Below are 27,299 nucleotides of genomic sequence, written 5' to 3'. Positions count from 1 at the left end.
GAAATGTAAGCCTATGATCTGAAAACAAAAGCACTGAGTGAATCTCTGGAAGATATGATATAATACCCATCATAAACATCAATCTAAAGCTTGGATTGATGTTACTCTTAATCTTCAGGACTTTTAGATCCAACACAGTTAGTGTTGGTTGACTGGAAGTGTATATCTAGCCCAGATTGAATGTGTGTGTGTGTGTGTGTGTTTGTGTGTGTGTGTGTACTGACTGTGTTGGCGTGTGATGGGGACGAGCTCTTTGGCTGTGGGAGAGAGGCAGTAGATCCGTGATCCGTGTATTGTTGCTTCGGTCTCCGTGTAATCCTCGAAGGAGCAATCCACTCCTGCGGAAAGATCCGGAACGTTTCGGGCCTCAAGGACCAGCTGGCAGATCAATGGAGAAAACAGACAAAGTGAAAAAGCTTGGCTCGCATTCCCATATTTCATCTGAAGGAGAGTTGTTTTTAGACTGCACTCTACACGACATCTGCTGCTCCATATCACTGCGTATCTGCTAACCCTCCTAATGAACATCTATGGAAAAGTGTCGGATATAACCAGTGTTGAGGATAACATTACAAGTAACTTGAGGTACGTACTCAGATTACTTTTTCAAGTAACTAGTAAGGTAACGTATTACTTTTTCAATTTACAACAAAATATCGAAGTTACTTTTTCAAATAAGTAGCGCTAATTACTGTTTCACATTTATTGACTGACAGCTCTCCATGTTGAGAGAAATAAAGTGAGGTGTTGTGTGTGTGTGTGTGTGTGTGTGTGTGTGTGTGTGCGTGTGTGTGTGTGTGTGTGCGTGCGTGTGTGTGTGTGTGTGTTGATGTTAAATAACATGATGGTTATTTTAGTTCTAGACTAAATGTGAACATGCATTTACTCATCTCACTGCCACGAAAACATTCAGTATTCATCAAAATTAATAAAAACAGTAAAAGGCAATCTCAGACTTTTACACAAAACTTTAATAATTAACTACTATATTAAATTACACTAATATACTTTATGTATTTAATCTCACTTTATTAACCAATGTCTTTGCTGCTGGCCCTCAATGATCTAATTCAACCATACTAATAAGCAAAAATTACTTTAGATTAGATTTAGAAATAAGAGTGTTGAACTTCCTTCTCCTGTTTCCTATTGTTCTTTAATCCAGAATAACAGCAGCTGAAAGGTTTGAGCTTCGCCCTCTACTGTACAGGAGTAAACATGCATTTCCTTCAGTCTGAGGCTTATTCACTTCACTTTTGGTGTGAAAGGGCCTTAACATTTGCCAAAAATAGTACTTTTTTTTTTTGTTATAAAAAAACAAAAAAAAAACAATCAAGCCCAGCCCAGGTGAGAAAATGTAACGCAAAAGTAATGTAACACATTACTTTTCATAAAAAGTCACTAAGTAACGCAATTAGTTACTTTTTTAGGGCGTAACGCAATATTGTAATGCATTACTTTTAAAAGTAACTTTCCCCAACACTGGATCTAAGTGTCTGCATGTAGCATCTACTCTAACACACACACACACCTGGACTTCGGCCATGGTGACAGAGATGTTGTTGGGCTGGACTGTCAGCTCCACACACTGATCCGCTCGAGAAGCGAATCTCTGGGGTTCGTCTGCTCTCTCACAGCGATCACGGCGAGAACAACTGAGGACAGAGAGAGAATAAATTCACATTAACACAACAGTTCCAGCCTTGAGCGGTTCAGAGTATCAACAAACTCTAATATAATCAACACTGAGAAGGTTTGAGCTCCACTGAAGGACTTCATATCATCATTAAAGCTGCTTATGGGCTAAACATTCATTTTCTTCACAGGGATTTCAGAAACATTCTTCAATAAAGAGTTTTAAGCCTATAAAAATGTAATTTTAAGCATATGAACTTGAGATACCGTGTACTTCCCAGAAAGTAAAATATTCAATTTCTGACATCTTAATTATGAAGTATATCACGATTAATCGCATCTAACATAAACGTTTGGTTTATATAATATATGAGTGTACACACACACATTATATAAACACACAGGTGTGGCATATCAAGATGCTGATTAGACAGCATGATTATTGCACAGGTGTGCCTTAGGCTGGCCACAATAAAAGGCCACTCTAAAATGTGCAGTTTTACTGTATTTGGGGGGGGTTGGGTGTGACCACCATTTGCCTCACGCAGTGCAACACATCTCCTTCGCATAGAGTTGATCAGGTTGTTGATTGTGGCCTGTGGAATGTTGGTCCACTCCTCTTCAATGGCTGTGCGAAGCTGCTGGATATTGGCAGGACCTGGAACACGCTGTCGTATACGCTGATCCAGAGCATCTCAAACATGCTCAATGCGTGACGTGTCCGGTGAGTCTGCTGGCCATGCAAGAACTGGGATGTTTTCAGCTTCCAGGAATTGTGTACAGATCCTTGCAACATGGGGCCGTGCATTATCATGCTGCAACATGAGGTGCTGGTCGTGGATGAATGGCACAACAATGGGACTCAGGATCTCATCACGGTATGTCTATGCATTCAAAATGCCATCAATATGCCATGAAGATGCTGGATGTGGAGGTCCTGGGCAGGTGTGGTTACACGTGGTCTGCGGTTGTGAGGCCGGTTGGATGTACTGCCAAATTCTCTGAAACGCCTTTGGAGATGGCTTATGGTAGAGAAATGAACATTCAATTCACGGGCAACAGCTCTGGTGGACATTCCTGCAGTCAGCATGCCGACTGCACGATCCCTCAAAACTTGCGACATCTGTGGCGTTGTGCTGTGTGATAAAACTGCACATTTTAGAGTGGCCTTTTATTGTGGACAGCCTAAGGCACACCTGTGCAATAATCATGCTGTCTAATTAGCATCTTGATATGCCACACCTGTTAGGTGGATGGATTATCTCGGCAAAGGAGAAGTGCTCACTAACACAGATTTAGACAGATTTGTGAACAATATTTGAGAAAAATAGGCCTTTTGTGTACATAGAAAAAGTCTTAGATCATGAAAAAGTTCAACTCATAAAAAACCGGGGCAAAAACAAAAGTGTTGCGTTTATAATTTTGTTCAGTGTATATACAGTGAGGAAAATAAGTATTTGAACACCCTGCTATTTTGCAAGTTCTCCCACTTAGAAATCATGGAGGGGTCTGAAATTGTCATCGTAGGTGCATGTCCACTGTGAGAGACATAATCTATAAAAAAAAAATCCAGAAATCACAATGTATGATTTTTTAACTATTTATTTGTATGATACAGCTGCAAATAAGTATTTGAACACCTGAGAAAATCAATGTTAATATTTGGTACAGTAGCCTTTGTTTGCAATTACAGAGGTCAAACGTTTCCTGTAGTTTTTCACCAGGTTTGCACACACTGCAGGAGGGATTTTGGCCAGGTTTCTGGGTTTCTGGGCTGTCGCTGAGAAACACAGAGTTTGAGCTCCCTCCAAAGATTCTCTATTGGGTTTAGGTCTGGAGACTGGCTAGGCCACGCCAGAACCTTGATATGCTTGTATCCTTGGTTATCCTGGCTGTGTGCTTCGGGTCATTGTCATGTTGGAAGACCCAGCCTCGACCCATCTTCAATGCTCTAACTGAGGGAAGGAGGTTGTTCCCCAAAATCTCGCAATACATGGCCCCGGTCATCCTCTCCTTAATACAGTGCAATCGCCCTGTCCCATGTGCAGAAAAACACCCACAAAGCATGATGCTACCACCCCCATGCTTCACAGTAGGGATGGTGTTCTTGGGATGGTACTCATCATTCTTCTTCCTCCAAACACGTTTAGTGGAATTATGACCAAAAAGTTCTATTTTGGTCTCATCTGACCACATGACTTTCTCCCATGACTCCTCTGGATCATCCAAATGGTCATTGGCAAACTTAAGACGGGCCTTGACATGTGCTGGTTTAAGCAGGGGAACCTTCCGTGCCATGCATGATTTCAAACCATGACGTCTTAGTGTATTACCAACAGTAACCTTGGAAACGGTGGTGCCAGCTCTTTTCGGGTCATTGACCAGCTCCTCCCGTGTAGTTCTGGGCTGATTTCTCACCTTTCTTAGGATCATTGAGACCCCACGAGGTGAGATCTTGCATGGAGCCCCAGTCCGAGGGAGATTGACAGTCATGTTTAGCTTCTTCCATTTTCTAATGATTGCTCCAACAGTGGACCTTTTTTCACCAAGCTGCTTGGCAATTTCCCCGTAGCCATTTCCAGCCTTGTGGAGGTGTACAATTTTGTCTCTAGTGTCTTTGGACAGCTCTTTGGTCTTGGCCATGTTAGTAGTTGGATTCTTACTGATTGTATGGGGTGGACAGGTGTCTTTATGCAGCTAACGACCTCAAACAAGTGCATCTAATTTAGGATAATAAATGGAGTGGAGGTGGACATTTTAAAGGCAGACTAACAGGTCTTTGAGGGTCAGAATTCTAGCTGATAGACAGGTGTTCAAATACTTATATATATATATATATATATATATATATATATATATATATATATACACATACATACACCAGTGCCAACTAAATCTCTCTTCAATGGGAATTTGAAAATAAAACAAAATGTATTAAAGTTGTTGAAATCACATATATCATCGCAAATATCATCACTCTGACCTTCAGTGTTCGGCCATAAAGTTTGTTATTGTTAGAAAAACAATAGTCTCACTATGAAGAAAATAAATGTGATTTTTTACATCTGGAAGCTGACTTCTGCACTCCTTTGGCATTTAATGTGGATGTTACATAGGAAAACTATTTAAATTGCTTCTTTGTGGCTAAAATGGTGGTAAAAGGACTGTTTGCTGATAATGTTTGCCAGAAGGTTTGGCAGAGCATCATATTTTTACACAGACAGACTGAGGCTCATGTGTGTGTTCATACGCAGCGCTGAAATCATCTGCGCTGGAGCGAGACCCGAGTGCTCAGACATGAACACACACACACACTTCATGAATCCCTGAAGGGCAAATTCAGACATCTGAAGATAAAGCTGACATCTGAATCTTCAGGGATAATCACTGAATGTGACGGTTATTGTGGAAGAGAGAATGACGGAAGTTTGTTTTGGCTTTTAATTATTTTTTAACCACAGTTTGAGTTCATGGCTGAAAACCAGCTAATGTTTCTCTCGTGACTGAGATCAGAGGAGCGTCAAGGACCCGTTTATGTGAATCATAATGAATATTTCCACTTCAGCCTGAGGAAGAGTTTGATGGACTGTTTGAAAGACACGCTAGATGGTGGTAAACCACACACGCACACACACCAAGAAAACAGGTTCAGGACGACAAGTTAAATCCTTCAACCCTGTAAAGCCTGGAACATCAAATAATAGTCAGAAAAAATACGTAAAATGAAATTCTGATGCTTGTAATGTAAATAACTGAGATTTATAACAGTATAGCAGATACTGACATCAAACGCATATAAATATCAGTCGTCACTCTATATCTGCCAATAATATGATTTATAAATTATCAATTTTATGATCAAAGCTCTGTAGTTTTTAAACATAATGCAATGCAATACAATGATGATTGAGAGACGAACAAATAAACCTTCCTCAAAAGACCGATGATCATATTTTAAACTCATGTTTTTTCTAATAAACAATGTTTGGATAATCAATAAACTTCAGTTGCTTCAGTCCAGTAAGTGTTTATCTGTAAATATTCAAAGTTATTACATTTATCAGTACAGATTTCACAGCAAAAAGACACGTGAATCACGAGCTGAAGGTGAACATTTGTACAATTATACTAGAAAACCTTTTACTTATGAACTATAAATCAGGAGAAAGAAGACATGTTGTAGATTGAGCAACAGGATTTTCAGAAAGTTTTGATCATGTTTATCATGTATTAAATATGATACAGTAGGCTTTCTAGGGTTAAACAGTTCATTAATAGGGTTAAATGTTCAACTTATTTATGCCTGTCAAATGAGATGTAATGTGAAGTCGAGGAAAGGTGTTGATATGAAGGTGTTTGTATGTTTGCTTACATGTTGTGAAGGACACACCAGCCGCAGTGAGGATCTCTGGAGCTCAGACACTCGAAGCAGCTCGTGTACTGAGAACAGCTCTCCACCGGCACACGCGTCACCTGCACAACACACACACACGTTAATCATATCTCACACAGACACACGTTAATCATATCACACACACAGAGCAAATCAGAGCATAACTGCTGTAAAGCAGCACATCTGTGGTCAGAGCATGAGTCGCTTCAGGCTAGAGATGGGCACTGGAGGGTGACAAATGTTTGCTGCTTTCTGCATGCGTGTGTGTGTGTGTGTGTGTGTGTGTGTGTGTGTGTGTGCATATGGAAGGCACAGAATCAGCTTCTCACACGCTGCGCCATCTGACAGTTACCACAGAGATCAGCATTTGATTGACAGGAACCCTGAATCCCTCCTGCCAAAAACAGAATAACATCAGTGTGTGTGTGTGTGTGTGTGTGTGTGTGTGTGTGTGTGTGTGTGTGTGTGTGTAAGAGAAGGCAAATTAGTAATGGAGGGAAGGAAGGAAGGAAGGAAGGAAGGAAGGAAGGAAGGAAGGAAGGAAGGAAGGAAGGAAGGAAGGAAGGAAGGAAGGAAGGAAGGAAGGAAGGAAGGAAGTTGTGAATGCAAAACCAGGGAAGTCAAAGTTGTGTTTTTCTGGTCCATCAGTTCATGCGTGTAGAATGATAATAACGTTTTTTAATAAAAGTTATTATATAAAAGATATCACAAGATAACACTTAGATAACAGATTTTAACCTGGAAGTAGCACATGCTATATGTAGTTAATAACACTAAATGATGTATAATTACAAGAAACTAACCCTAAACCAAACTAAAAAAATAACCTATATATAGATAATTAATATTAATCAGCAATTACTTGTGTAATGACAGTGTAACAACATGTACCCAATTATTATGATATTAATAATAAATAACTGAACTTATTAATCTAAAGGCAAATATGAACCCAGCAGAGTGCATGATGGAAAGCACCAGCCTATGAATCCACTTTAATCGCACACTCTCTCTCTCACACACACACACACACACAGGTATGAGTATCAGTTTACAAGGTGAGAAACAGTGATGGAGGGATGAAGACAAGCAGAGATGAAGAACAGATGGTGAGATACTGAGGATGGCGAGGTCAGGTCTGTGTGTGTGTGTGTGTGTGTGTGTAAACGTTTAGGGTTCAGGGCACATCCGTTTCTCTGTAAAACCAGTTCACCATATGCAGCCTGTCAGCGTGTGTGTGTGTGTGTGTGTGTAAATATACAGTGTAAAATAAAGAAAACGAATATGCATTAAAGACAACACTGTTTAACGCAAGCTTAACATTAATTTGTCATTTTAATACATGGTGAAAGTCATCATGTAACACACACACACACACACACACAGGCGAGCAGCCGTGAGCGGAGTTCATCTGATATTCAGCGTGTTAAACTGCAGCCTGCAGCAAAAACACACGCAAATGAATTCAAGATAAATGACACACACACATTACACCGGATGATAGTGTGTCAAAACACACACATTCAATCTCAGAGATGAGGAAAACTCAGCGCCTCAGGCTTCAAACGTCAATCAAATATGTGTGACACGATGATGACGCATGTGTGTGACACACACACACACACACACACACACACACACACACACACACACACACACACACACACCTCTATATCAACCTCTATATCTCAGACACAACAGAAACTCAAAGCTATCAGCTGTTGTGGGAGATGGTTGTGTGTTTACAAATGTTGATAGTCAGTGTTGGACAACATTCCCAACATCTCAAACATAATATATATTTTGCAACAAACATGAACAATTACATGAAGGAATGAAGGAAGGAATCAGAATCAGTAAAATCAGAATGACAGAAAAATAAAGTTAAATGTAAAAAAAGACCGAAATAAGAGAATTACCCAATGAAAGCACAAACATGAGTTTAAGAAGGTTAAAGAAGAACAAAAGGAAAGAAGAACATACATACATACATACATACACACACTACTGTTCAAAAGCTGAAGTCAGTAAGATTTTTTTTAAAGAAATTTAGTTTTATTCAGCAAGTCTGCATTGATCAAAAGTGACAGTAAAGGCATTTATAATGCTCAATGTTATAGTATTAAAAAGTAGTATAGTATTTCTATTTCAAATAAATGTTGTAAAATTTCTATTCGTCATAGAATCACGATTTTAAAATATACATTTTCAACACTGATAATAATCAAAAATGTTTCTTGAGCATCAAATCATCATATCAGAATGATTTCTGAAGGATCATGTGACACTGAAGACTGGAGTAATGATGCTAAAAGCTTTGATCACAGGAATAAATTACATTTAATGTATATTACAATAAAAAACAGCTTTAAATTGCAATTTCCTGTTTTTACTGTATTTTTAATCAAATAAATGCAGCATTAGTGGAGCAGAAGAGACTTTAAAAATAAAAAAATCTTACCGACCCTAAATTTTGAACAGTACATTATATTTCACAATAAACATATTTTGCTTGTATAAAAAATGACTATTATATTCTATTATATTATATTATATGAATATTATATAAAATATATTGTATTATATCATCACTTTTGATTCAGCAATGTGATTTGCAATGCTTCATGGGAGTAGTTTATTATCTAGCTGGTCTATTGTTTTAAACTAACATTGATCCAATGTGAAAGCTTTCTTTTTTCTTTTTAACTTGACACAGCATGTCCATCCGGCACGTGATCACACTAGAGGAGAGAAACTTCCTCTCTTCCATTCCTGTCAGAGCGTTTCAGTAAAAACACCTCAACCAATCAAGAGGCTTTTAATACAGACCCTACACACACACACACAATCAATACTGAACCACACACACTACTGAAGTTCTTAATTGCAGTAAGACTGGATGATTCACTCTGTGCTGATATGAGGGATTATGGGATTAACTTTGCTCCAGATGATCAATGATTTGATTAGACGGAACAAAAAGGTTAAGACTCTAAAACGCATCGGCTTAAACACACACTCCTGTGTGTCCATGATAACCTCCATCACACATTCACACCATCACACTCCTCTTTATTAAACCAGTTCTTTCATTCAACTTAAATCATCCATTATTCTACACTTGTCTACACTTATTTTATTCCCTGCAGTCCATTTATCATCTTTTCTTACTGTGAATTACCTCTGATCTACGATTCATTAACCTCCACATTCCTGCAGATTTCACACTGCTGGTAGAATAGATTCTGATAATACAAAAATGATTTTCTTGCTTAGAATTTTTGTAATTTTTCCAGTACGAATATCTAAGTTCTAAAATCAAGACTCGTTTACTTGAGATGCAAAATGATTTAAGATGTTAAGTCTTGTTTTCTAAAATAAATTATCAAAATGAAGTTGTTTAAATTGAGTTAAGTTTAAAACAAGAAAGAATATCTGCCAGTGGGGTCAGAAAAATAAACTTAATCCAACAGGAAAATAAGAATATTTGACCAAATTAGCAGAAATTACTTTTGCAGAGTATGTAAATGAGCTGTGATGGATGTGACATCATTCTGACTCCAGTTTGCAGGTTCGTTAAAATCCACTTTGATGAGATTGATACGGTAAAACCCACGCCATCGTTACTGTTCGCATCACTGTGATCAAGAGCTGAGATTCAGATATGATAATGAGCGTTTGGTTTCTGACCAATCAGAGCAGAGCAGCTCTCAGAGAGGCGGAGCTTAGAGAGACTGAATCTTCAAACGAAGCGTTTCAGACACTGAGAGAAAAGAGCTGATGCTGCAGTGGAGATTATTAGAAAATTTAAGTGTTTTTGACCTTTGAATGCATGTAAACCTGTTGTAGGAGACTCCAAAACACAATCAGGAACCTTTAAAATAGCATAATTGGGCTGCTTTAAATTGCTGTCTGACTGAGGAGGGAGTTTTGACTTTGATTCCCGTTAGAGTGTCATCCAGATGTGTGTAATCTGGAGCTGTAAGAGCTGATGCTGGTTCGCCCCGGGCCGAGCGAAGCGGACGGCGAGAGGAGACAGGCTATCAAACACTTTTTAATTAAGTGCTGGAGAACAAGGGGCCAATGCTAAATTACTCTGTCAGGGCTTTAAATGGAGCGTGTGCTTTTTCTGAGCAGCGCCTCAGACTCTCTGCCAGCCGTTTTCATTATCCTGAGAAGAAAAGTCAAGGAACAGGAAAAATAGAAACTGACAGAACACAAAGAGACGGAGGACTTCTTGCATTTTATGGGCGTATTCTACAGGAGACACCATTATTTCATCGCAAACGTTAAAAAATGTCACTGTATAGTCTCAAACACTCACATTCATATCAAAATCATTAGAAAAAGTGAATTCTTCTTTTAAAAAGGAGGTTTTAAACAGTTTTTTCCAGCTCAAACACTCTCTCCATCTGTCATTGGTCAGTCAAACAGAAAACCCCGCCCCAAACTCACGTGATTGGTTGAGTCAGAAGTCGACGTGCAAATGCTTGTGTTTATCTACATTTTACGATGACATTAAACATGGTAGTGTGATAATCATTCACAGAACGGGAAACAAACACTGGAAATTAAGAGCATGGCAACACATGAGTGTGTATTACATCGAAGCAGATTCAGTTTAAACATCACACTTTACATATCATGAGTTTGTGATGATTAGTATTGATGATGTGTCAGGCAGTGATGTTTTATCTGGATTCAGAAGTGAAAGGAAGATCAATGGAGTCTCATGTGACATATAGAGCAGATACACACACAGCTGCATTACAGGTGTGTGTGTGTGTGTGTGTTTGTGTGTGTGTGTGTGTGTGTGTGTGTGTGTACACTAAAACATCAATAATCAGATCAGATGACACTGTAATGTACATCATCTCATTGATCACTCACTGTATGTTCTACATGTGTGTAAGAGACTAAAATAACTCTACACACCATAACACACACATGCATGACCGACAGATCAATGGCGAAGTCTGAAGCAAACTCCCACTCAGTGCAAAAAAAAAAAATCATAAATAAGAAAAAGTATGTCCATTTTGTATGTTATTGTGTCTGTTTCACATGTCAAATAAGATAAAGACCAAAAATCAATGAAACTCTTAATGGAAATAACATCAGAACATTTATTTCCATCACAAGGTGCATCAATTCTTGGTCGAGATCTTGTATTGTCAATGCAAGAGTCCAGCGCTCTGTAAAGTCTCCTCCAGCACATCCAGAAGACTGACAGTGAGTTTAAGCTCTGGAAAATGATTCTTCATGCTCCTCACAACCATTCCTTCACAATCTGAGCCTGATGAATGTTTATAATGTCAAACTGGAATATGGCCATGATGAGTCTTTCTACATGGTTGTTTAAGAAATGAAAAGCTACACACTCCATTAATTAGGGTTAGAGGAACTGTAGCCAAACATATAACATGCTAAACATAATAATCACTGCAATAATGATCCAGTCATTGACTCTGAAGTATTTGTGTATTTAGGCCGTGGAGTGTACATGTCTGTCAGTGTGCAATGACATGAAGATGAAACTATTGGTTGCATGATGAGCATCACGTTTGTAAAAGCTTTGTGCAGAACTGTCTTGTTGAGTTGGAATGAATGGATTATGCAGAACGAACACACAGCCTACTTGTGGGACTATTAAGATCTCATGCATTTTGACATTTTAATGGCAATTAAGCACATTTTGACATCAAATTCTCATTGCAACACCATATTGAAAAGGATCCTGTCCAGGTGTTTTTTCACTGAAATCATCATTATGAAGTGAAGTGTGTAAAAGCGCGTGCTCACCTGTTTGTCGGTGAGTGTGTAGATGAACTGGAGGTCGGGGCTGAACAGCATGTCCCGTAACACCGGACTGCCATCGCTCACCGGGACGCTCTCGTACACCAGCGCCGGTCGGGACGGGCTCACAGAATTAATCAGAATCTGACAAAACAAGAGCATCAACATCTCATTAATATCTCATAACACCAGCGCAATCCTCTCACACAGAGAAGCACGACACCAGGCCAAACGCTTTCATCATGTGAAAACACAAACATCATTACAATAATGACATCAGACCGTCAGGACGAGCTAATCGCCGCGAATATAATCATCTCTGCGTCTCTCAAGAGAGAATCGGCGAGAGGATGAGAGCCGGGATCAAATCCCTCATTCAGCATCAATCTCTCCCTACCACTACAAGAGGATTACATACATTAGCCGCTAATTGAATCATACAATGAAGACAGACACAACTGTTACACCGACAGCAACGGCACATTTACACAGGCTTATACTGCACCGATCACACACACACTGCACGCACAACACACACCACTGCTAACTTCAGCAAAGTCTTCGCTGTTCACAAAGGCCATCTGAAATCAATGCATTAAGTAATTAACCATTATGATTTATTCAAACTCCATGCAAACGAATCAAATAGTAATGAGAATGAAAGAACATTTAGCAAAAACAAGACATTGAAAGTGACAGGGTTCCTTTTAAAGGGATTTCTTTATGTAGAATAAATCTGAAGATATTTAACAGAACGTCTCTTTTCCATACTATGAAAAATATCAGTGATTTATGCAATCAAGCTCCAAAAATAACTGCATTAAAGCAGCTCATTCAACACATACATACATAAACAGTTCAACACACTACCATTCAAAATTTTGGAGTCATTAAAAAAATAAAAAATTCATACTTTTATTCATTAAGGATGCATTAAATTGATCAAAAGTGACATTTATAATGTTACAAAAGATTATATTTCAAATAAACGCTCTTCTTTTAGAACTTTCTATTTATCAAAGAATTCTGAAAGATAAAATGTATCAGTTCTCACAAAAATATGAATAATGAACTGTTTTCAACACTGATAAATAATAATCAAAAATGTTTCTTGAGCATCAAATCATCATATTAGAATGATTTCTGAAGGATCATGTGACACTGAAGACTGGAGTAATGATGCTGAAATTCAGCTTTGATCACAGGAATAAATTACACTTTACTATATATTCACAAAGAAAACAGTCATTTTAGATTGCAATAATATTTCAATATTTTTGCATTGGTGATCATAAAGGACTAAAAACTCTTCCCAACCCCAAGCTTTTGAACAGGAGTGTATATATGAAGAACAGAAGCAAATTTAAGTCATTATTCACTACGAATCTCCGTTTGGGACGACAGTCATCCAGGTTTGGAAAGACACGAGGCTGAATGATGACAGACGTTTCACTCAGATACAGTGAGCATATATGAGTGCATCACTGTAACGAGACCCAGTGGAAGTATATATTACTTATGTAAATATGATGAGGCGAGGGGAAGCGCGCTGTTCTTGCATGTTGAACACATTCATCACTTCTATTGCATCCGTGATTCCGCTTCAGAGGATCACACACACAGTTCATCTCAAACCACATCAAATCACTTACACACACACACTCAGCACACATCAATGAGCATTAACACATATCAAACTGAGTTTTAGTGCTATTACAGACTCAATGCAAGGAAAATATTAAAATAAAGCCACCTGGGATCAAGCTGCGAGAGATCATGCTGGGATCAACCTTAGAGAAAACAACTATTAATCCACAATAAATACAACAGAATCGAGCAAATTCAAAAGGACTGATTCGCGTAATATATCAAGGTTTTAATATTAGCAAAAAATAGTCCAGTAAGTTGAGATGTAATCAGTATTTGAGTTTGGATACCCTTTATTTTAAGTGTAATTATTACAAAAATTAGTCATGAGGAATATATATATATATGTTACTATAGAGTTATAGTTTGGTTTAAGGTTAGTTGCTTGTAAATATGCATAATTTACTGTTATTACTATAGTAAGTTAAGAAACTACGTCACCTTAAAATAAAGTCTTAGCAGTTCAAGATTTCTTTAAAAACTAAACTGGAGGCCTGTTAGTTGAGCTGCTGAGATGTCCAATCAATATTTGCACTTTGAGTGTTTATGCATCTGCAATATGTCCCAAAAATGCCCCTGGTGCACGTAAACGTTGAACTAAACATGAACTATGATTAATAAATGCTGTAGATGTATTGCTCATTGTTAGTTTATGTTAACAAATACAACCTTATGCTTCAATTAAAACATGCACTATTTTGATAGTCCACTTTAGATATTCTACTGACTATAAGTAACTTTGCAACTCCATGTGAACTAATTAGAGTGTTAGTAAACTGTTAGGGTTCGGGTTAGTAGAATAAGTGGAGATGCACTTGTAAAGTTACTTATAGTCAGTAGAATGACAGTTGGGGAGCATACAAATAAAGTGTTAGTCGATATTAAGCAGACCGTCTACTAATACTGTAATGAGAGTTAGTTGACATGTGACCCTGGATAACCAGTCTCGAGTCGCACAGGTATATCTGTGGCAATAGCCAACAATACATTGCATGGGTCAAAATTATCGATTTTTCTTTTATGCCAAAAATCATTAGGATATTAAGTAAAGATCATGTTCTATGAAGATATTTTGTAAATTTCCTACTGTAAATATATAAAACATTTATTTCTGTGAGTGAATGCAGCACAATCGCCAACATAAATGCACAACTTTAAAGGAGATTTTCTCAATGTTTCGATTTTTTGCACCCTCAGATTCCAGATTTTCAATAGTTGTATCTCGACCAAATATTGTCCTATCCTAACAAACCATACATCAATGGAAAGCTTTCATATGATGTATAAATCTCAATTTCATAAAATGGACCCATGTGACTGGTTTTGTGGTCCAGGATCACATATAGTTGCAGATTTACTTATGTTTAGAAGAATGTCTAAAGTAGACCATCGAAATCAAGTTTTGCAGAGAATGATTGCTGATGTGACTGGTATTATTTATTAGTTTTTCCCACAACAGTTCCATCAGCCTGTCTTGACAAAGTAGTGGATATTTACATATATGAATAATCATTTGAAGCGTTTTATACACCGTGAAAACAGCAAGTGTTCGACCGGAATTTGAAATCTAGAGAGCGTAGTGAATGTTTATGTGGTTGTCAGTGAATGTGATGCAACATTTTCAATATAGCATCCCGTTTGTTGACAATGAGACTCAATACATTTAGGCAAGAGTAAACAGGTTTTCCTCCATGATTCCCATTCTATCCGAGAACGAAGCACGTGAACGCGGCGAGCTCATAATTGACCGTTGGCAAAGACCCGCCCCCTTTAGTTACTGTTGCTATGTCCGACAAGCCACACCTCTCTCACACACACACCATGTTCTCACACAGTGAAACACACATCGCGGAGCAGAGAGGACACTGACAACACACTGACACACAGGACAGACCAGTGTACTTTTGATATGAAACATTTTTTAAAGAAATTTAAACAATAAATACGGTTTTGTGGCTCTTTAATGTGTCTGACAGATCGTTGTAGAGCCTCAGTTAAAGGATTAGTTCACTTTCAAAAAAACTTTTGCTGATAATTTACTCACCCCGATGTCATCCAAGATATCCATGTCTTTCTTTCTTCAGTCGAAAATAAATTAAGGTTTTTGAGGAAAACATTCCAGGATTTTTCTACACAGGATGGACTTCAATGGCAACCAACAATACCAATGTTCACAGAAGGTTCAAATGTCCGTCTCAATGCAGCTTCAAAGTCTCGACACGATCCCAGTCGAGAAATAAGAGTCTTATGAAGGACAGTGAAGGACACATCTATGATGCCTTCAAAGATCCATCAGATGAAGGAGCCTCAGGAGACCAGAGGAACTGATGTGTTCGGACGCGTCGAGTGCGTTCTCTGAGGACGGACGCAGACTGAGAGTCAGAGCCGTGAACTAACTCACGAGGTCTGGTGTCGGTGCGGTGATCTCTGCAGGTTTATGAGATGGCATATTGAAGTCATGCTGAACATCGTGTGTGTGTGTGTGTGTGTGTGTGTGTGTGTGTGTGTGTGACATCACTTTGATGAAGCTGTGTGATGTTTCAGACATCAGGTGTTCATCTTTAAACATGTGCTGACTACATTTAACACACACACACACACACACGCGCGCTCTCTCTCTCTCTCTCTCTCTCTCACACACACTCTCACACACACACTCTCACACACACACACTCTCACACACACACACACTCACACACACTCACACACACACTCTCACACACACTCTCACACACACACTCTCACACACACACTCTCACACACACACTCTCACACACACACTCTCACACACACACTCTCACACACACACTCTCACACACACACTCTCACACACACACTCTCACACACTCTCTCACACTCTCTCACACTCTCACACTCTCACACACTCACTCTCACACACACACTCTCTCTCACACACACACACTCTCTCTCACACACACACTCTCTCTCACACACACTCTCTCTCTCACACACACTCTCTCTCTCACACACACTCTCACACACACTCTCCCTGTGTTTGTTTTGTTTGTGTCTCTGGTGTGTGTGTGTGTGGTGAGTGGTGTGTGATTTTTTACTTCCTTTCCCACAGTATATTTACATTGTTTATACTCTGTGTGTGTGTGTGTGTGTGTGTGTGTGTGTACAGATCTTTGTGTTTTTGTGAAGTATACTGTGAAGTAAATATTTTTCACTGGTGTGTTTATCATGCAGCAGTCAGATAGTTTGGCTTTGTGTAATTTTGTTCCTGTTTTAGTCTGATTAATATTTCATGAAAGTTTATGTATGTATGTGTGTGTGTGTGTGTGTGTGTGTGTGTGTGTGTGTGTGTGTGTGTGTGTGTACTTGTACAACTATCTTTGTGAGGACCAGTTTGAGTTTTAGTCCATTGGCGTGAAGACAAAGAGAGTAAAGTGAGGACATGTTGGCCGGTCTTCACTCTCTGAGAGCCTTTAAAGGCCTGTTTGAGGGTCAAGACTTTTAGGGATAAGGTTATAATGAGGTTAAGGGTCGGGGGTCGGGTTAGGCACATCACGTTGTAAGGTTAGGGAAAGCGGCTAGAGATTTGCATTGCGTCAATGAATGTCCTCATAAAGATAGATGTACAAGTAAGTGTGTGTGTGTGTGTGTGTGTGTGTGTGTGTGTGTGTGTGTGTGTGTGTGTGAATCTGTAGTCACTAGAGGACTGGTCTTCCTCAGAGAGAAGCAGGCGATTACTAAAGCACTGATGCCTAAAATGAGTGTTTAAGGAAGCCAGACGTAATTAAACAATGACATATTCCACTTCCTGTCTCCCTGATGCAGCGTCCACACACACACACACACACACACACACACGCCTACTCAACATCTTACAACATTGGAGACGCTGTAGGAGTCAAAAACAATGCTGGAGCCGAAACCTGCCATCAAACACACACACACACGGTCTGCCAAGAGTTATAAATATGTCCAGCCTGTTCCTCTTCAGAGGAAGAGTGAGAGAATAGTGTAATTGTATGTTTAAAAATATTAAACTTATTCATTGTTAATAAGAACTTTAAACGTGTAGCAAAGTACAACATCAAACAGATTTGTGTTTAAATCTAAAGAAATGATTCAGTCAAACCTTGTAGAGCAAACACAAACCATCTCAGTGACATGCAGAGTGACAGGATACACACACTCATAAAACACTCTCTCACACACACACACACACAAATACACACACTCTCTCTCTCTCTCTCTCTCTCTCTCTCTCTCTCTCTCTCTCTCTCAAACACACACTCTCTCACTCAAATACACACACCCCCTCTCTCTCTCTCACACACACGCTCTCTCAGCGGTGGCATGTGGTGTTGTGTTGACAGCTGGGTGGTCTCCAGGTAAGCAGGTGGGAAACAGATGCTGCAGCTGCAGTCTGGCCTGTTGCCACGGTAACACCGGTGGCATCGACCCCTGGACGAGGTGTGTGTGTGTGTGTGTGTGTGTGTGTGTGTGTTGAAACAGAATCCGGTGCCCAGCGACTGAACTCACAGCGAGACTGTTTAAAGGTTCATCAGAGCGACCGCAAGCCAACGCCAGCGCCGACAATTAAGAGTGAAGTGTGTATCGATCGGGGTGTGTGTGTGTGTGAGCGTGTGTGTGTAATTAACGGCGCTCTGGGGCATCTGGAAGGAAGTTCTTGGGCTCAGACAGGAAGTGAACAACATCTCACTGAAGGCAGAGAGGTTCAGTCGGCGTCTCATCGCTGCATTTATCAACCGAGGCATTACTGACAGAATAATTACATGATATATATATATATATTCTGCTGCTTTGCTCGGAGTTTAAATCCCAAGTCAAGTAAACAAACTTGGTTAGTACCATCATTTTGACCATTTTCAAATCTTTACAATGTCAAAATCACATCTACAATTAATATGGTACCGCGGTAATACCATGGTATTATTTGGAGAGCCTTTTGGCACAATGTAAGAAAAATGAAGGCATTCAAGCCACTGATTATTAGTTGGATTCATGGATTCATGGATTTTGTGAAATGCTTTTCTTCAAAAACTGCAAACTGGTAAACAAAAGCTTTAATACGCAATTAAATAAGAGAACAGACGCAACAAAATATTGATGAAATTCATTTCAACTATTTTTATAATTGATTTTATGGATTGCAAAGCACCATATTACCATGTGATACATTCACCACAGCACATTTCTGTCAGAGGCGTCGTGAGTAAACAGATCCGATCGAAACAATGGAACTGAATCATGGGAACGTTGTTCTGGGAAAAGAGTGTGTCAGAGAAAACCACTGGCACATAAAGAGTCTTAAGTCGTGGCAGAGATCGATCAAAGGTTTCAGAGGCCAGGACAGCCACACACACACACACACGCGCACACACACACACACAGGATGAGAGGAAGGAGACGGCGCTGGCTCATTACACACAGGAAGATGTTCGTTCACTTCCACAGGTGGTCGACACATTTCCTCTCTCAGCATTCCTCAAATCTCCACCGTCACACTAACACAAATACAGCACAACACTCACACTCAGGATCCTCATCAGAAACATACAGGAAAAATAATTATATATATATATATATATATATATATATATATATATAAAGTAATCAAAATATAAAATAAAATTGAAATATTACATATAAAAATATAAAATAAATAAATATTACAAAATATAAAATAAATAAAATTATAAAAATATAAAAAATTATAATAAAACAAAACAAAACTAAAAAGTGCTGTTATAAGCATCAGAGATGTCAATAGTGACATCAACAGAGTGAATTATCTTGTGTGCTTCACGTGTGTGTGTCTCATTTATACTGTTCTATCTCATATCTCACTCCACTAACTGCACATGATCAAGTAATGTGTGTGTTTGGGGACAGGGGTGTGTGTGTGTGTGTGTGTGTGTGTGTGTGTGTGTGTGTCTGTCTAATGCAACAGGTTGCTATGGTAACCCCTCCTGAAGCGTTAAGCGCTGATCGCTGCAGAACACGGCCAATGAACAGATCAATCAAAATGATTAGCTTGAGTACGGCGGGAAGATCACAGCTAATACACACTGAGATCGATCCGCAACCATTACACAGCAGAACACACAGATGAGTGACGGAGCAATTACTGATGAATACAGGAACACCTCACACACACACACACACACACACAGACACACACACACAGACACACACACACAGACACACACACACAGACACACACACACAGACACACACACACACACAGACAGACACACACACTCTCTAATCAGACGATACATGGACATTTTGTGATTACTGCACTGGTGAAATGCAGGTATATAATATGATAGAGACACAGTGTTATTGTGTGTCCTCCGGGGATTCATAGCGCTTTCCTAATAAGACATCCGTCTCCTGGCAACAGTTTCTATTAGCTAATTAACAGCAGAAATGAGGACATGCTTATTTTTGGCATCAGCACACACACACAAAAGATTAAAAGGATAGTTCATTTAAAAATTAAATCCTGTCATCATCTCTTCACCCTCATGTCTTTCCAAACCGGTTTGATTTTCTTCTACAGAACACACGAGAGATGCTCTTTTCACATTTACTGAAGGATTCGGAGATGATCCAAATAAACATCAGCAGAATAAAAGCCTTCTGAGTCACATGAGTGAATATTGACAGTGAAACGGTGTCTGGTTCCTCACATGAAGCATCACATGACCCCAGGAGAACAGCCTCATGATTCCTGGGCAGCATTTCACTGTTTCATTTGATAGAAAATATCGTCATATCATAAACAGAGAAACTTTAAGGTCATCATGGCAACCCATCAAAATTAAAGTCTGGCTTAACTTGAAGAAATTGTGACAGAAATATATATTACTATTGTACAGTAGAATGCAAGTCTTAATGTAGGAGCAGTAATACAATTATAAAAAAAAAATTATAATCACAATTTTTCTTGCATGTTTTCATTTTTACAGTAAACCTCTGCAGCGCTTTGCCAAAAAAATATTTGATTAAAATTTGTTATTAAAATACTATAAACATTAAAAAACATTTCATAGGGCCCTATCATTGTTAAAAAAAAAAATAATAATTAAGATTTTTTTTTCTAAACTCAATTACTTAGACATGCTTTTATTTATTAAAATTTAATTAAACCATTTAAATGGAATCCAGAATTTTTTTTTTATGGATAGCAAAAAAAAAAAAAAAAATTTTTTTTAATTTGAGTAAAAATAAAATGTATTTCATAGGGCCCAACATTTTTGAATTTGTAATATATTGTATAAGTTTCATGATTTTAAATAATTAGACTTGATTTTGGGTAAAAAAAAATAAATAATTTAACCATTAAAACACAGTCCAGAATTTTAAATGGAAAAAAAAGAAATGCAGAAAAATTCAAGCGAAAGGAAACTTGGAAAAATATAAAAACTATATAAAAAATAAACTGATTTCATAACGCCCTAAATTGGAATATAATTGGGGTTTCGTTAGATGATGAAAAGCTAGTATTTAAAGTATCAGAATAAATCACTTACTAAACAAAAAAGTATTATTAGTTTAGCTGCATGTCATGTGACCATTAAACATCATCAGAGAACTGTGAACATGTGAATGTGTTGATAAATTATTGAAATATTAATATCTCAGGGGGGCTTCAAGTAAATATTTGAGCTCAAAGGGCTTCAAAAAAGGGAATCCCTGCCTTTATTTACAACATGAAAAGAGGGATGAATCCCACACGTCCCCTATCGTGAAGAGCAGATGGTTGCATGTGTAACACAGATGACCTGTCTCACCTCATTATACAGACACAATACAGACACACACTCACAGACATCTTCATTTACTCGCTGTGACATGTGTGTTAGCATGTTTTATCCATCTATATCTCATGCCATTCCCCAAAGCTCCACACACTGACACTGTCTCTCTCTCTCTCTCTCTCTCTCCTCAGGCTGTTTACAGGCCCTCTGAACTCAGCTTCCTTATGAACACAACACACAACCTTCTCTCAGTAGTTCAGCTATGATGATCGATGTTTCTTCCTCTCAGGAAAGCATTGTTCCCCATGGACAAGAGTAAAAGAAGAAGGGAAAAACCTCCGCCGGAAGACAAATTATTGATGTTTGGGACACAATTAAAGTCTCTAAACTCAGCGTGAACCCAAACAAACCAAACACACCATGATTCATAGAAATAAACTTTCAATATGGCCATATTAGTGCCATCATCAAATCACAATAAATATATGCTAAATATGTCAGAGTGTTTCAGAGTAAAGCTGTGTTCATTTACACACAAACAGTTCATGAGCCACTGCTTTTAGTGTCGGGCTTGTTCACAGTTGTACGGTATTTATTTATTTATTTATTTTTAATAGTCATATTGATATATAAATCACAATAAAAAATTTGCAGCCCTACAAACAAACACAGCATTAAAAAATTCACTTTTTAATTAAGAATTTTAAAAGAATATTTATACATTTATAATTGCTATAAATATATAGCAATTGTATTTTTCCCCAAATCATGCAGTTCAATAAATTGGTTAAACAGATTCACTATTTAACACTGTGGTTCAGCACGCGCTCAGGTCACATGACACACCAGAACCAATGGCGTTCGTCAAACCACGAGCTGACTTCATTCAGCTTCGTTTGCGTAGTCGTGCGTCTCTTCGTGTGGCCACGTCTCTTGACTTATCCATCAGGAATGGATGGGAAGGGGAAAAGGTCTCTGCACATTGTTCTTTGGTATTAATGTGCATTATGAATCGAGCAGAAATGGGTTTTAAAAAGCAAACAGGGTCAATGTTAAGTTCATATTGATTTTATACATTCAGAGCGATTTGACATGATTATCATTACATTCATTGTGTTCCAGTGTACTTCATGTTTCACAGAGGCGGTCAGAACACACGTCTCGTACGCCGGCGGCAGCGCCAGTGATTGTAATAATCACACACACACACACACACACACACACACGGCTCGCCGCCACTGAGGGGTTTGACCTCGCCTGATGGAGGGCCACAAACTATTACAAGCCTTTTCTGCTAAGAGCAGAGCAATTGAAAATCCATTCATCCGACACACACACACACACACCGCCTCCATCTGCAGTTATCGGCCCACTAAACAGCACAATACACACACGCTATCATGAGAGCAACACACACACATACACAGGGTAAGTCAAGAGTGTGTTTGAGAGACACTTCTTACCCACAGATATTCACACACACATTCATACACTAGTGCTGCACGATATTGGAGAAAAATGCGATGACTTGTTAAATAATGTGATATTCAATACAATAATGCTTCAAGTGTGAAAAAAATATTTTAATTATATTTAAAAACTGAAAATGATATAACCAACATACACGTTTCACACTCTTTCACTGTAGCAAGTGTAATTTTAACCAGGGTTTGGGGTTTTAGGTACAGGCCAGCCTTAGGTTTATTTAACAACAGAATTTGAATAATCAAATGTACAAATAAAACACTGCTTAGTCTTCACTGTATGAATTAAATATATATTGATTCATCCAGTCTACTCTCTGTTGTCTGCATCGACCTAAAACGTGGACTTCTGTAAACATATGAAATATTAAAATCATGTAGTTTTAGCAAGTCGTTGTGATATGCACATCGCAATATTTCGATATATCGTGCAGCCGACTGCGTCTGAAAGTGTAGGCAGCGTAACAATATGAATATTTAATTAAGCATTGGTTTTAGTTAACAATAACAACACTGGACTTAAAGATTCAGAAAGCACTAGTTTTCTCGGAGGTGCTCGGGTACATTTGTGTTTTTCAAACACGATTTCAAATCACATCCAAACTGACTGTGTTTTTCCTCAGACAACTGATGTAGAAATGATCCTTTTTTGCATTTTCCTCATCAACACTGCATTCATTTACACCTCTAAATACTGTAACTACAGCTACATTTCCAGCGGTGCACCTGCAAACTATCTGGGTAAAACAGCAGCTGGTGGATCAAGTGATGCTGGATACACCAATCATAAAAACAGAATTAAATCATAAAATCAATAAAGATTTGTGCAGAACGGACACCAAGTATAACATTATCGTCTTATCACATGTGCAAGTCGTGTTTATTTCAGAAGGTTTCATCCCCTTCTGCAAAGATAGACATCTTAGTAAATCTACAATGATCTCAATCTCAATCAGTATATACTTAAAATCAGACATTCAGAGCTGAACACTGTCCTTCAAATGTCATTTATTCCGTTTGAATGGCAGCAAATGACATTTTTGGGTGAAATGATTCCTTTAATCATTTAGTTTTCACACTCCTCTTTTTCTATCTTTCCCTCTTCAAACACAGCAAGATGAAGAATCACCCCCCAACAACACACACACACACTTAATCTAAATGGGGACATTCCATATAAGTAATGGATTTTATACTGTACAAACTGTGTATTTTATCCCCTTACACTAACCCGACCCCTAAACCTACCCATCACACACACACACACTAACCCGACCCCTACACCTACCCATCACACACACACACACACACACACACACACACACACACACACACACACACTAACCCGACCCCTAAACCTACCCATCACACACACACACTAACCCGACCCCTAAACCTACCCATCACACACACACACACACACACTAACCCGACCCCTAAACCTACCCATCACACAAACACACACACTAACCCTACCCCAAAACTACCCATCACAAACACACACACACTAACCCTACCCATCACACACACACACTAACCCTACCCATCACACACACACACACACACACACACTAACCCTACCCCTAAACCTACCCATCACACACACACACACACTAACCCTACCCCTAAACCTACCCATCACACACACACACTAACCCTACCCCTAAACCTACCCATCACACACACACACACACACACTAACCCGACCCCTACACCTACCCATCACACACACACACACACACACACACTAACCCGACCCCTAAACCTACCCATCACACACACACACTAACCCGACCCCTAAACCTACCCATCACACACACACACTAACCCGACCCCTAAACCTACCCATCACACAAACACACACACACACACACACACACTAACCCTACCCCAAAACTACCCATCACAAACACACACTAACCCTACCCATCACACACACACACACACACTAACCCTACCCCTAAACCTACCCATCACACACACACACACACACACACTAACCCTACCCCTAAACCTACCCATCACACACACACACACACACACACTAACCCTACCCCTAAACCTACCCATCACACACACACACACACACTAACCCTACTCCTAAATACAAAACTTTCTGCATTTTTACATTAAAAAAAAAAAATTACTTTATTTTTATACCAGGTTTACAAATGAGGACGTCCCTAAAGGGAGGTTTTGGTCACTTATAGTTAAATATAGTTAAGTAGGCACACACACACACACACACACACAGTAAATCCTCTTTTCTCCCTCACTGAACTCATTCTGGGCTGGTCCGACGCTCCTCTTGGCCTGATGTACGGGTCCGATGGTCTGCCAGCGCAGAAACTCCAGATTTAACATGGGTTCGGCTGCTCCTGAACACTGAAGCTCATCCATCGCCGGCAGACCCTCCATAATCACGCCAGAGAAATGAGCCGTCGCTCAGTGTTTGAACAAGCTGAGCGTGCTTATACAGTCCTTCACGTGATGTACTGCGCTCTCCAACAGAGAGAGTCACTCGTCAGTGGACTTCATGAGAGCGCTTCATCTGAAAGAGGAGCTTCAGATGAACACACACACACACACACACACCATCAACGCATCTGAAAGAGGAGCTTCAGATGAACACACACACACACACACACACCCACACCCCATCAACGCATCTGAAAGAGGAGCTTCACATCCTCAACCCTTCAGAGTTCTGCCGCTAAAATATTCTTGGATGAGCTGAATTCCACAGTCAAAGCAAAAAATTATTCAGACACCCGATATGATTTTTGATATTTTGTCACTAGTGTGTGCAGGACTCTATAGTTCATTTAAGTGAGGAGAGCTAAATAAAGTAAACTGTGACATATTATACCCAACATTTCTTCATACAGTTGAATAACAGTAAAATTTATAAATAATTTGGGACCAAAAATGATTCAGACACTTTCAGCTGATCATGTTTTGCTGAAGTGTGTTTTCTTTAATTGCTAATGCTCTTTTTACACACAGACTGAACAAAATGAAGCATTGCTTGGTGATTGGTTGAGCTAAACTGGTATTATCTAATTGTGTAGTTAAATTTAACAGCTGACAGATATTCAACATAATTCATGTGTGAGACAGTCTAACAGAAGGACGGACAAAACCAGTCAAATATCAAACCAGTTCTTGTCATATTTTATTACCATTTTCTAAACTATAGTGAATAAACTGATAATGTGAGAAATGTTGAAGGTGTCTGAATACATTTAGGTTTGACTGTATATTAAAGCACAGTAGCAACACACACTAAAACTGCATAGCTACAAAATAACCACTCACAATGCTCTAACATCATGGGAGTGAATCTGCAGTTGATAGGGGTGTAACAATATATCGCAATACAAGTTTGTGAGTTTCAGTGTCAGTACTACATTAAACTACAGTATATAATGTTGAATATAGTGTATAATAATGCACCGGGGGAATATTTATGGGTTCTGATAATCAAATGTCTGATGTTACCAGTAAAAGTGTCCTACATTATTTTAAATATATCTAGTCAGTGAAAGAGTGCAAGCATATTTTTCTAAAATAATTCTGTTTTCAGCTTCAGAATCATGAATATTGTTATTCTGGTGTCTCTATTGTCCTGTGCTTTGGGTTTCAGCACCAAGTCCAAGACTATTCATTTACACACACAATGAAATACCATATTTAGCATTTTAAATCAACAGTACATTTATTGTTAACCTTTTACCATATGTCTTGGAGTAACACTCCTATCAGTCACTGAACATCTAGGAATGGCATTGTGTGTTATTGTTCGTCTGAAATCTTCATCCATCTTTAACAGCTGTGAATCACAACCTCTGTATTCCTGCCTACACACACATCATTCAGAAATAAAAATGCTGCGCGATAATTCGCCTGCGGTTCCGGTTTCAGATCCAGATATCGATTGAGGTGAAGCTCAGTAACACACACACTTATGCATTAATATTTAATTAAGGTTAATCCTGAAATATAAACCTCTCGCTGGGCAAGACACATTCATTATGATTAAAGTCAGTCCAGTGACCCGTGTATGGAGCGCTGAGACTGCAGGGAAAGGAGTGTGTGTGTGTCTTTACTGTGCTTGTCATCTATGGATGTTTATGGGATGGGATTAGAAAGCTTGAATTCACATGCACTTGTAAAAGCCCTCGTGTATCTGTAGATCTAGAGTTTGACTCAGTCTAATAAGCGCTTGTGTTCAGAATCCAGTGCGACTGCAGCACTATCAGCCCCAGGAGACACACACACACACACACACACACACACACACAGTAAAAATCAAAGCCGATGAGGGTCTAATAAAGCAGGACATGCTTTGCTGCTGCAGCATTTTCTCTCTAAACCCTAATTTACACACACACACACACAGCTAATTACCAGGCTGGCGAAGCTGAAGTCGCTACACTTCTGTATAGCTCACACACTTCACTATGACACTATTACATTAACACACACCTCAGAGAAACACCTGGACACATTCACACACTGATTAAAATGTCAAAACAGCTGGGGAAATCTTTACATGCAGTGTGTGTTATTAAACCCAAGGCG

The 27,299-nt window shown here is 38.9% G+C and overlaps 1 protein-coding gene across 1 annotated transcript in view; it reads right to left on the bottom strand.

Annotated features, from left to right (window-relative positions):
• plxna1b (plexin A1b) overlaps positions 1-27,299 on the bottom strand; it is a 137,981-nt gene that overhangs the window by 69,941 nt on the left and 40,741 nt on the right. The window contains exons 4-7 of the mRNA XM_084128859.1: positions 11,831-11,968; positions 6,008-6,108; positions 1,532-1,655; positions 225-378 (exon numbers count right to left, since the gene is read on the bottom strand). Coding sequence (XP_083984985.1) covers positions 225-378; positions 1,532-1,655; positions 6,008-6,108; positions 11,831-11,968 — 517 coding nt within the window. The remainder of the gene's footprint in view (positions 1-224; positions 379-1,531; positions 1,656-6,007; positions 6,109-11,830; positions 11,969-27,299) is intronic.

This window comes from Abramis brama (genome assembly GCF_963993115.1).
Source record: "Abramis brama genome assembly, chromosome: 11".
NCBI classification, from domain to species: domain Eukaryota; kingdom Metazoa; phylum Chordata; class Actinopteri; order Cypriniformes; family Leuciscidae; genus Abramis; species Abramis brama.
Note: the sequence above shows the minus strand (reverse complement) of the source record. Positions and strands in the feature narration are given on the sequence as shown.